This window comes from Leiobunum rupestre, chromosome 10 (genome assembly GCF_980474605.1).
Source record: "Leiobunum rupestre chromosome 10, qqLeiRupe1.1.hap1, whole genome shotgun sequence".
Classification (NCBI taxonomy): domain Eukaryota; kingdom Metazoa; phylum Arthropoda; class Arachnida; order Opiliones; family Sclerosomatidae; genus Leiobunum; species Leiobunum rupestre.
In genome coordinates, this window is record NC_143393.1 from 27,779,995 (window position 1) to 27,792,545 (window position 12,551).

General features: G+C 39.0%; 1 protein-coding gene and 1 long non-coding RNA gene across 10 annotated transcripts in view; one reads left to right on the top strand and one right to left on the bottom strand.

Moving 5' to 3' along the window:
* Positions 1 to 3,918: 3,918 nt before the first annotated feature.
* LOC149925325 (uncharacterized) lies at positions 3,919 to 4,937 on the top strand. Of its 2 annotated transcripts, none has more exons than XR_016477118.1 (2): positions 3,919 to 3,978; positions 4,464 to 4,937. It is a non-coding gene; the product is annotated as an uncharacterized LOC149925325 (long non-coding RNA). The 2 variants fall into 2 exon arrangements; XR_016477119.1 differs by lacking the exon at positions 3,919 to 3,978 and adding an exon at positions 4,295 to 4,367.
* Positions 4,938 to 5,264: 327 nt separating this feature from the next.
* The window catches only part of LOC149925326 (rap1 GTPase-activating protein 2-like), a 110,393-nt gene continuing 103,106 nt past the window's right edge, over positions 5,265 to 12,551 (bottom strand). For 7 of the 8 annotated variants that reach the window (XM_090161992.1, XM_090161989.1, XM_090161991.1 and 4 more), the window contains 12 exons: positions 11,527 to 11,583; positions 9,560 to 9,949; positions 8,943 to 9,046; positions 8,799 to 8,877; positions 8,485 to 8,723; positions 8,285 to 8,414; positions 7,792 to 8,220; positions 7,354 to 7,728; positions 7,216 to 7,280; positions 6,599 to 7,098; positions 6,249 to 6,331; positions 5,265 to 5,923 (listed from right to left, as the gene is read on the bottom strand). In XM_090161992.1, coding sequence (XP_090018118.1) covers positions 5,774 to 5,923; positions 6,249 to 6,331; positions 6,599 to 7,098; positions 7,216 to 7,280; positions 7,354 to 7,728; positions 7,792 to 8,220; positions 8,285 to 8,414; positions 8,485 to 8,723; positions 8,799 to 8,877; positions 8,943 to 9,046; positions 9,560 to 9,949; positions 11,527 to 11,583 — 2,601 coding nt within the window. In that variant the 3' untranslated portion in view covers positions 5,265 to 5,773. The remainder of the gene's footprint in view (positions 5,924 to 6,248; positions 6,332 to 6,598; positions 7,099 to 7,215; positions 7,281 to 7,353; positions 7,729 to 7,791; positions 8,221 to 8,284; positions 8,415 to 8,484; positions 8,724 to 8,798; positions 8,878 to 8,942; positions 9,047 to 9,559; positions 9,950 to 11,526; positions 11,584 to 12,551) is intronic. The other variant, XM_090161988.1, reaches the window with a different exon arrangement.

The following is a 12,551-nucleotide window of genomic DNA, read 5'->3' on the forward strand; positions in this document are numbered from 1 at the left end:
GCAGGTTATGTCTGTGTGCTGGAGGGGCTAGGTTGTTGCGCCGTTGTTCCGGAGATGCTGCGACTTGCGGGTTTTCTTGGCGTCTTCGAACCAGGCTTGGAAATAAGGTTTATTTCTAAACTGGTCTATTTGGCCAGTGACTCCCAACTCTTGAATTATTTAAGTGGTCACGGTATATAATTTTGAATTAATAAACTGGACACTGGACCAGTAAACCCCTAGCTTTTGAATAAAAAAACTGGTCCGAGCAATTAATAAACTGGTCTTTGACCCAGTGACCACCGCTTATTTCCAAGCCTGCTTCGAACGTTGTAACGAGGAATATCGTCGTCCCCGTCAGCTGGAGGTTCTGGTTGGGATTTACCTTCAAAATGCTTTAAGTAGCTTTGGTTCCTCGTGATGATGCGGTTTGCATTTTCGGCGGTTATCAAAGAACCTTTGATTCTTTTGACGATTAGCACGTCGGTAGCGAATGTCGATACGATCAGTTTACCTAGCTTCTTTGCTTTGACAAGCACTCTGTCGCCCACGGAAAAAGAACGAAGGTTGTGGCGAAGATGTTTATCGGCGTGAAATTGCATCCTTTCTTTGGCGCATTTGTCATTTGCGCAAAACTTCACGTGAGTTGAAGTAACGTCTACTTCCGTGAGTAGCTGTGGCAGCTTGCAATTGATTTCACGGCCAAACATGATTGTTGCCGGAGGAAAACGTGTCGAGGAGTGAGGGGTCGAACGATAGTTCAGAAGAAATTGATGTATGACATCGCGCCAATCGACTCCATCAATCGCTGAGGTCTGCAGCGATTTCTTCAAGGTGCGGTTCAGTCTTTCCACCAGGCCATAAGCTTGGGGCCAAAGAGGAGTGATACGTCGATGGTGGAAACCCATTTCCGTAGAGAAATCAGCAAATTCAAAACCAGTAAATGGTGGTCCGTTGTCACTTTTTAACGTGGTCGGGACCATTGAGTTCGGAATATTAATCTAGAGGTCCAATCAAAACGTCGGATTTCAGTATTTCGCGAAACAAGTTTTTAAAAATAAGAATACTGTCGTCTGCTCCCATTGGCGTCCCAAATGACGAGAAAACGTTATCATTCTACCCGTGGCGCCGTCTATCCCTCAATGGTTCGTTCAAATAAGACGCGTTTTCAAGCAAAAAGATTTTTTTCTTCAAAATAATGGATGGCGCCACGGGTCATATGATAACGTTTTCTCGTCATTTTAGAGCAGACGGCACATTCGTATTTTTCAAAAACTTGTTTCGCGGGGAGCAGATTTGATTGGATCTCTAGATAAATATTCCCAACTCAATGGTCGGGACTCCAAAAGTGCAGAATAAACGTCTGAGCACGGGCACGACTTTGTCAGCGGCTGTTGAACCATGGATTAAAAAAACTAAGGATGTTCAGCAGAGCTAGAAACATTAAAAATACCTGTCCCAAACGCTATCTCGCGAGCGAAATCGTCAAAACGGATGCAATATTGTTTTTGCTGCGTCACACGTGACCTTGGCTACGTTCAGCAGCAGTCAACGGGAAAAAACCCGATGGATTTGATATTTTCCACCGATGAGCTTTTTCGTCATAATGACGTCGTAAGTTTCTGAACGCTTTTATTCAGTCATCGGTGTTTTTTAAAATGGCGTAGCTTTTATAGTAGTTTTACGTCAGTAAGGACGTCAGTCATCGGAAAAACCGACTCTTCCAGCCGATGACTTCGGTGAGTAACCGATGAGCATCGTGACGTTAAAACCGGAAACTCGAAAAAGCGTACAGTAGGAAACCGAGGTCACCGATTAGTAATCGGTGAGTCCGATGAGCTCTGCTGAACGTACCCCTAGGCTAGAGCCATGGATATGTATTAATACTGCGTATTAATACATATCCATGCTAGAGCGGAGCAGACGAATGTTGATCAACGGTTACCACGTAGATGATTAAAATTGATGATGTTTTCGAATTATAATTATGAAACATTATATTTGTCTTCATCAAACGATGCCAAAGAAATTTCCTATTTAGATTTATCATCGGGTAAGCCTTTAAATTACGAAATTGGCATTTAATTTAGAAATTACATTAAGCCTTGGCTGGGTTGGCTCGTCTGTAGTTATAAAATGAAAACCGTTATATTTCAAACACGCTACGAGAGCACGACGTGACTGCGTTAATTTGGTGCCGTGAATAAACGAAAGGTGGCGCCGTATTTAGAATTATTTTTCCGGTTGCCGCAGTAAAAAGGGGGAGGGGGTAGGAAGGGGATGACTTACACAAGCTCGGGACACCTAGCTACACTTCTTTTAGTAGAGATATCTAGCTCTGCTGAACATCCTTAGTTTTTTTAATCTGATAATCGCCATTAGGTAAAGGACCGGTGAAATCCACGGATGTGCACTGCCATGGTGAATGTGATAGGGGTGAAGGGACTAGAAGCATATGCTCGTGACCCTGTCCTGTGCTTTGACAAGCTAGACAGTTGGTAACTTTTTCATCGACCATCGCGTCCATGCGGGGAAACCACACCTTACCACGTAAGAGTTGTTTCGTTTTGGTAGTGCCTTGGTGACCTTCGTGTGCGAGGTCAACTGCCAGCTGGCGAAGTGAGGCCGGTAAGACAATGCGAGATCCCCGGGTGAGAATATTTTCCACGACGGAAAGTTCATCTTTTATTTTCTCGAAGGATACTAATTCGGCGATCGATATATCGCAATTATCCGACGGGTCCGGTATTTTCCACTTCTTAAATTGGAGTAAACGTATAGTGTGTTGGATAGTAGGGTCGTCAGCCACTGCTTTGGTGACTTGGGTTAGGGTCATGGACTTAGGAATCGTACGTTTGAGGAGATGAAACGCGTAGGCGTCGGCGTGTAGAGTGTCGGAAAATGGCTCGGTGGTCTTCGCAGGTGCTCGAGATAAAAAATCTGCGGGATTGGTAGCACCTTTCTCGTGGCGGGCGGTGTAGTCAAATCGTTGGAGACGAAGACGCCAATTCTCGATTCGGGCTGGAGAATGTGGGTTGGTGGTATTGAATACGAATTCCAATGGTTTGTGGTCCGTAATGATTGTGAACGGTTGCCCAAAAAGATATAGTTCAAACTTTTCACAGCCCCACACAACTCCTAGAGCTTCTTTTTCAATTTGGCTAAATTTTTCTTCAGAGGACGTCTGCACACGACTAGCGTAAGCGATGACGGATCGTTTGCCCAAGTGATCAACTTGAACTAAAATAGATCCTAAGCCGATAGGACTGGCGTCGGTGTATAGTTCAGACTTCAGATTAGGCGTTTTGTTTAGTTAGTCGGCGTAGAGGTTCAGATATCGTAGAAAAATGCGGAAGAAATCTCGAGCAGAAAGTGACCATTCCCAGAAAGCTTCGTATTTCCTTTGCCGACTTGGGTGGTGGCGCTTACTTGAGAGCGGAGAGCCTGTCCGGGTCAATTTTCAGACCGTGTTCGCTGACGATCATACAAAAAAATTTTAGTTCGGGTTTATTAAACTCGCATTTGTCCGCGTGTACGGTTAGGCCATTTTCGGAGAGGGCCTGTAAGACTTTGTTGGTCGGTTCCGCCAACTTTGATATCGTCGGTTAGATTGAGTGATTTTGGTATGCCACTGATAACCTCGCGAATTGCGTTCTGAAATACCTCTGCGGCGGATGAGATTCCAAAATTCAGACGCTTGTACTGGTAAATTCCGCGATGTGACGAGAAAGCGGTAAGATATCGAGATGTCGGATCAAGTTCCAATTGATGATAACCCGAACGTAGATCCAGTTTGGAAAAAAAATTTGCAACCGCTTACAAGGAGACTACCCGAGGTGTTACACACCGATTTTGTTCAAACTCGGGGCATTGGTAGAGACCTTCATGTAACTTGAAAAATCCTAAAGGGATTTTATTCAATGGGCAACGGTTTTGCCATGGCAACGAAAAATGTTTTGATGATTGAAAACGAGAAACGATGATAAATGATACGGAAAGGTAAATTATACTCCGTCGCCAATGTGATGCCTTCGATTGGGTTAATTTAAAGACATCTTATTACTAGAACCATATGTAACATAATTACTCATAAGTATACCTCTGTATAACATTTCCATTGAAAAAAATTCAACGAGACCTTGTTTCACGCGGAACATACATTAAGCGGACCCAAAATTCAAAAATGCTTAGAATCCTTGCGCTATTGAAAAGGTTACCATGGAAATGAAATCATGTGATCGCGAGGCACAAACTAAACTTGACATGGGCAAAGCCAGAAACGCGCGAGGAATTTTCACTAACTTCCGTTTCCCATCAGAAAAGTTGATGACGCGAATTTCGTCACGGAGTTGTAAAAGACGTAATTTACGTCATATCCCGTGAACAAGGTTTCATTAACGAAAATGCTTTTATGGCATACTTATGAGTGATTATGTTACATATGGTTTCAGTAAGCAAAATTTAATTGGAAATTTTAATTATAGAATACAAACCAAGGAGGGCTTTGGAACATTCGTGGAAGAGATGTCCAAAGCAACCAAAGAGGAACTAAAGACAGAGATCCGTCTATGCCAGAAAAAAATTTTGATGGAAAGTCAAAGAATGGCATTCAAAAACCTCAAGAAGAATAAGTTATTTTAACTTTCACAACAAGAGCCTTAGCTACTTAAATGCGCTAAATAAATTTATTTGACGCGCAAGGTTTAACTAGAACTAATTGGATATGGTGAATAGGTTTATACTTGAACAGCAGGTTGACCCAACTTTGAATTGAAACCTAACAGATTGTAAAAAAAAAATTGGTATAATAATGTCATCAAGATATTCGAGCAGAATATTTTATTTTCACTCATTTTCGCAGCCAATTTCATAAATTTTAAGTTTCTGAAACCCAGCTTTTCAACTGTATCAATATTTTTTCTCTCAAATGTTTGTATTTTTCTCTTAAACAAAATAAATTACCGGGGACATTAATATTATTTTTCATTTCTTTATAAACTACAGCGATGAATATATATATACTTTTTTCTGCTTCTACAAAAGAAACATGTCAAAAAAAAAAACACAAAGTTTAGAAAAATTCATAGACTGGCCAGTTTTTATATAACATTTTTCTTTCGTTTTATCTAAATATTAAAAACAGTTAATTAAAAATACCAACACTGGTATTTGAAATTTTCTATACACTAAAAAAGCTGCTTGTACTTTGCGTCCTTTTAATTTTTAAAGTTCTTTTAAATCATCCAAATTTAAGCATAAACTGTACATTGACTCAGGATGATATACTTCAGAATAGAATTTTTTGTATATAATTTATATAATATTTTATATATTTATATCAATGGGACGTTTTTATATCGTTATTTACAAAATGTTATATATTTTTTTCAAAGTTACACTTTTTGGTTTTGCAACATTTATACGCAATTTATTTTGTTATTGTTCAGTTTTATTTTAAATATTTCGTTTGCACTTTTTGCATAGAGCCAAAAATTATAAAGCGCAAACTATTTCTTCTAACACTGAGAACTACTTAACCAGGCAGGAATCATTTTAATGTGCCTTTCAACTACGTAAATTTGGAAAACATCTTTTCGTTGAAGCTTTGAAAGTAATAACACCCACATTACAAATAACCAAATTTTTATATTTTTTGAAAATAAATAGCATTGGGTTTGGCACTCTCAAACTAAAGCTAAAACCCTTTAATATTGATTTTACTTCTTTATAGGCCCTCTAAAAGATGCGAGAGATATTTCGAGAGAACAACGTTAGAACTTTTGTAATTCTCATGTCAAACAGTCGTTGGGGAATGAGAATTATGCCGCTCCCTATCTTGTGCCATTTCCAAGTGGAGGCGAGATATTTGTCTCTTAGCCAGAGACAAATCAGTTGTTAAACGAACCTCCTTCTCCTTAAGCTTCGTTATGTCTCTTTGACAAGCCTTTAAAATAAAAAAGTATACTTGTCAATAGGGAAAGAAAGAAATAATAATAATCAGCTAGGCCAAAATCATATAGTGACTTTTAACAATGCATAGGAGGGTGGTGGCAAGCCCTTCAAACTCAACGCGGAAGGAGTGGTTCTGAGTTTTAACCCAGTGCCACAAGCAGGGCGAAAGTGCTAACATGTGATTTCGGAAGTTTCTGATAATCCCGTTAACATTTTTAATCTATTATGCTTACACCAATTTAGTCAATTACCATCAAACATTTTGATTTAAAAAAATATTGCAAATGAAAAAGAGGTACGCTATTAGTAAAACTTACCACATTCTGTTTAAGCAGATCAATCTTGTCACTTTTGAGTTTGTTAATTTCCTGTTTTAAGTTGTCTAACTGCTTCTGCATAGCTGCAACCACAGAAAATTGGATTAAAGGAAGAATATTTTACCATTGTAGGGTTACTGTTGTTGGGTTTGACCAAATCATGGCCTATATAGGAACAACAAACATAACACAAACAAAGAAAGCTCCGTTAGCCTTGCAACACGCAAAAATGACAATGACAAAACCAATTTCATTGGCAATAAAAAATGTGTGTATATTCTCAGATATTTTATCTGATTGGGTGTTTGTTGCTCCTTGGAATGCAATAATATGCATATTTAAACACTTACAGTCTATATCTGCTCTCAGAGCTTGAGTGGACTCTTCGCAGTTGCCAAAAGGAAGAGGATCTTGAGACATTCCGGTTCCAACACTAATAAATGCTTCGTATGAAGACATGCTTTCAAGTCTGGTGTCAGAGTCTTCGGGCCCTCCCAAGTGTGAACTCATACCGGGGCAAGTAAAAACACTACGACCATCTTGATAAACACTACAATGGCGAATTACATCGTTTCCAACTAAGCCACTTATACTACTGGCTCTTCCGTCCAATTCTAAACTGTTCAAACTCGACGAGTCAGATTCAGAATGTCCAGAAATGGTTGCAAAAGTATGTCCTTGTAAAATTGGTCCCGGGGAATGAGGGGGAATGTAATTTCCAGTTGGGTGTAGTAAAGGAGGTGTTCCGGGACTTGAAACAGGTGTCCCAGGTGTACTGTTCGCTCTTCCTCTTGTCAAAGATCCTAAGGACATTGCTTCGGAACCTCGTTGACTATCCCTGTAAGATCCACTGTTGTTAAAGTGAAAAATTAACAGATACAGGCATTGTGTAATTATTTCAGATAGAGAGGCTGCAAACTCAAGTTGAGGCCTCTCTATTCCATCTCTTAATACTACTTCTATGTACCTGCTACCAGAGCTTTGGGACGGTGATCTTTGGTGTATGTTTCGATTTGTATTTGCCCTCACAGTCTACACGGAGAAAGAAGTATGAAAATTAATAAAATGATTAGGAAAAAAATATTTCAGGAGGGAAATTAATTACCGTAGGAGTAGCTTCTCCTCCACTGCCACTGCCATGAGTAATTCCTGCTGTTCCTGTTAAGCTGCTGTTACTGGATGACGACCTTTTAGGAGTCGCTCCAGCCAGGTTCGATTCCACAGATTGACTTCTGCTGCGTCCACTCAATGCTTTACGAACCGAATCCAAGAAGCGAGTGGTTCCACCGCTATTACTACTATGGTGGTGGCTATTGTCTTTCAAACTAACGGAATGACCATTCGTTTCAGGCAAACTGGAATGAGTTCCACACATTTTCCCATTTTCTTGATGAACCCATGATATTGGACCACAAAAATCCTGCGTTTTATCCTTTAAATTCTCATAAAGAGATTGTAAGAGAGAGGCTCTGGTTCGATTCTGCATAGTAAATTAAATTTGTAAAAAGTGCACTAAAGATAATAGATGCCAAAATGAGTGTACCTCTAGTTTAGCAAACTTTTCGGCTTTATAGCATGCCTTTTCTGCATTTATAAGTTTAGTCACTAAAAACTCCCTGAATTCAGGCCCATTGGCAAATATAGGATTGGACGGCAGGGCTGGTCCAAAATAAGGAACATCTTCCCTAGCAGTCACTGACACTTTGTACTTTGTCACGCCTTTACTCGTAGAATCATGTCCATTTCGTTCTTCCATCAATGTGTTTTTTCTACTTGGATCAGATTCGTTACAAAGATTGCCATTCTCTTCAACAATCGTCCCTTGGTCATGGTCATCTTCAGGTGGGATAACTTGCACTACGATGAAAGAGTGCAAGAAATGGGAAGCAATCATTGATGGCATGAATGGAGTGTTTCCTTCTTGAAATATTACAGCAACAATGTCATTGCCAATGTGACGCTTTCTTTGAAGCTGAAAGTGAAAAGGAATTGTTAAGGAAAGATTATTAAGTCCAGAAATTTTATAAGGCCATTACTTGTTGAGGGTCTCCTTCGGTGTAAGGAAGCAGCGTCGAGACATGAAACATGACTTCATAACCCTGAAACTGTGTGTAGACAGATTCCTCGCCAGTTTGACCAAACTGAGTGTCCAAACCTCCCCTAAATCTGTAATAAATGAATATGGAAATTAAAAATTTGGATGGAATTATTCAATGTCATTCTATTGAAAAATTACCCTCTAAAATCTTTTAATTTAACTCTGTGACCCAGCATATTTAGGAACTCATCCATATAGGGACTGTGCTGGTTATTGGCAAACATCTCTTCCTCCGTTGTTTGACCTTGCCTTTGGTATATTATGCCAAATTTAAAATTCGTGACTAGAACATGTTCATCATAGGCGACCATCAAATCTGAAGCCTTTGGAAATAAGACTGGATAAAAATGGTCTGTTGAGATTTCTTCGTATAGTAGCTAAAAAGAAATTTAATTATTCTTAACTACAATGACAAATGAAGTGTTCAAAGTCGTAATTCGAATGATACTTACTCTGGCGAGCCTGACTGGGTTTATGCATTCGCCAACGAAAGTAGAGGGAACTAAGTCATGTGTAATGCCAGATTTGGTCCTAAATTTAACGCACAATTTTAAATTTCACCCTATTTTCATTAATGTAATAATTTCTTAGTGTACCTGAGTAGAATTCTGTACTGTTCTTGATCAGCTATAGATTCTAGTTTGATAGATATCACAATTGGGCCCATCGCATCGTCATATGCGGTGAAATTAAAATGCTCCTATAAAAAGCAAATTAGAGGCGTTACATTTTACATATTCGCCCCAACAAAAATAATTTAGCCACATCCCCTCACCCCAAGAAAAAACATGACCCGCTAGGATATAAGAATAGCTACCATCCCCAATGCAACAACATAAAAACCCCTGTAAAACAAAGGACTTGGAAACCGAACCACGAGGAAGTAGCTCACCTGTCCTACAAGATAATTTATTCAATAGATGATACATAAATAAACAAAAGGTAATCCTGTTATACAAGCCAGCCTGGTTTAAAATCTACTATAAGGAGCTAGTAAAACTGATAAAAAACGAACCCCTCATCTGTTTACAACAAGCGCTTATCTTATTTCAAAGGAAATTTATGGACCCTATCACTCCCCAGTGTTCCCCAACAAAACAACCCAGAAGAAACGGGCTGGAATGAATGAGTGGGAGGAAAGAGAGATGGGGAGGGTGGGATAGAAAAATAAATAAGTAGCGGCAGCATCTGTCCCACAAGAGAACATTCTCACCTTCCCCAAGAAAAACCTCCTGTAGAGCTTCGCTGTCTCGTCCGCCTCGAACCTGCTCAACCAGCAAGAAGGCGACTGGCGATGTTGATAGTAGTGGCAGTGGGTGGTGTGGAATTGTTGTTGCGGCGTCGTGGGGTGGTGGTGCAAGTGGTTTTGCTGCGGCGGGTGGTGGTGCTGAAAAGATGGGTGCTGATTGTGCGCGAGGTGGTGTTGGTGGTGGTTCTGGTGAGGATGAGGGGGCGGCGTGGCGTTGGGAGGAACGAAACGCCCGTCCGCGTAGGGGTCCACCACGTTGGGGCCGTTCCGCGTCAGACCCGTCTCGCCCTGATCCACCCAGTAACCTTCGGGAGGCAACACGATCATTGGATAAGGACCGGGACCAGACAGAACCTGCAAATAAACAATGACCAAAATAACTCTCATTCTAGTGTTACCAAAGGTGTATAAATAGATCTTTTAGGAGATAAGTACCCATCTAGGACATTAAAGTGAAACATGTAGATTTTAGGTATTTTTCAATAGGCTTGAATTTCCCGCCAAATCGAGGATGGGTACACACCTCAAAATATATTACCATATAAATTGTAAAAATAACACTACATAGGGCTAATTACATAAAAAGCACATTATAGCCCTTGTAATAGTTTAAGAAATTTGCTATTATGATATCTTAACTAATTTGCTTTCAGAAACGTATTTTAGAAAATGAGCGGGAGCCCGTGAAGGTACATGACTGTGGCAAGCGAATAACATTAACTATTCCATGGTTTAATTTAAAAAAATTGTGACATTTTTGGAAGCGTGGTTTAGTTAAACACTATCTGAATAACATCCTTAAGTTTCAAATTACAGGGTGACCTTTAAAGGATTTATAGGAAATTTATCAGTGAAATATAGGAAGAAAATTTTGAGGGGGAAAGGAAATATAGGAAGAAAATTGAGGGGGAAAATTAAAATTTATGAAAATTAAGGGGAGAGACGCAAGGAAAATTTCGGAAGTAAATTTGGGGGGAGTGCAAAGAAAATTTAGGAAGTAAATTGTGGGACAAAGAAAATTCAGGAAGAAATTGAGGGGGAGGCAAAGAAAATTTAGGAAGAAAATTGAGGGGGGGGGGCGAAGAAAATTAAGGGGGAAAAAGGAAAATATAAAAAAATGAGGGAGGGAAGGAAAATATAGGAAGAGAATTGAGGGGGAAAACATGCAAATTTATGAAGAAAATTTAGTAAGAAAATTGGGGAAAAAGGAAACTACAGGAAGAAAATTCGGGGGAGGCAAGAAAAATTTAGGAAAATTGAGGGAAAAAAAGGAAAAATTTAATTATACAATAAGAGAAAACGGTTGTCAAAATTGTTTAAAGGGGGCATAACCTTCAAAATAAAGTTGGTAACCGAAAAAAATAATTAAAAGTAAGAACCATCTTTATTATTACATTAGACTTGAGTTAAAATATAGGGTATTATATTAAATTTAATTAAATAATAGGAGAAAAAGAAAGAAATTAAATTATAGGAAATATAGGAACTGTGATCACCCTGGAATTGAATTAATTTTCCCCGCGTTCTTTTAGAAAATTCCAAAATTATTAACATTCTTTTCTAGTAAGAGGTAAAGATTATATACTTATGGTGGTACTAAATCAGTTACTTATCTCAGGACAACTTTACTTAATTATATTCTAAATTCTACCAGTTATCAAATAAATATTTCACTAATTGTCATCACTCGCGTCAAGTGACTATCCAAACAGGAACTTTTTTTAACTTAAATTTTTTATATTTTTTAATTTCGCGTCGAAAACTTGTAAATATAAAATAAACTGCGTTTCTAACTGAAACGACCAACAAAATTTAAGGTGACGCAATAGGTTGTTTTTGCCAAACAAACATTCTTATCCATTCGTCAAAAGTATATGATTTACAAAAACCAGATTCCGCAAGAACGAGACGAGTAAAAAGCAGTGACTTACATCTTCGAGAGCTTCCTTATCTTTCCGCTTCATTTTCTGGTGCGAGCTGCTGGAACTCTACGGACCAATAAAAGCGAAATAAGAAACATTAATACCGTACGTTTTTTTCTTCGTTTTCGAACAAGGAAGTAACGAGTTTCGCTTCCGCAATAGCGGCCAACCTCCTTCGTACCAACGATGTACATTAATCGTATTATATACTACCGGTTTTTATTGTTTCGCGGAGTTACAAAACTGAAACAAAGGACGAAGTCACTATCTCTTTCGAGCACTCACGGTCTTCGAAAATTACGTTTAAACGATTTTTAATGAATATTTCGTTGTCCTCCACAAGGGAAATGTTTTTCACCTAACGTTTACGATTAGCCAACGCAGCTTCAGGGTGAATCCGCGTTGATAAACTTTATATTGAAACCAGCGTTGCCAGTTCCTGAAACTCTAATTATCGTACCAGAGCCGAAAAACGATCGATTTCAAAAATACATTATCGTACGCCTGAAAACTGGCGGTAAATTGAAATTTTCTGTGAAATACTAACACTTAAAGTTCGACGGATTGAAAACTTACGTTTGAAATTCTCATTTTTTCAGTCAATTTAAAAATTATTGTATATACATTATCGTACGCACAAGCTGAATTATCGAAAAATGCGTACTATATAGTACGCCATTGGAAATATCGTACGTCCCAAAAATTAGCTCGAAATTATCGACTTGTACGTCTGGCAACGCTGATTGAAACCGTTATAGTTTTAACCGGCTTGAATGGTTGCGTCGTGTCATCCAAGACGCGATTTCCCGCTATAAATTTACGGGCGCCGCTAGACTCGCGACTGTTTATTATTAAAAACATCAGTCTAGCCTAAGGTCTAGCGGCCACTTTCAAAAATCTCTTTAAAGGGGAGGCGATAGAATATTGATAATATTGAGCCTGGGACGGAAATTTGCCATACTCTTCCGCGCCAACAGTAATATCCGTTCAATAACTTACTCGCTTTGGTATCGACTCTTACATAGTTTTGATTT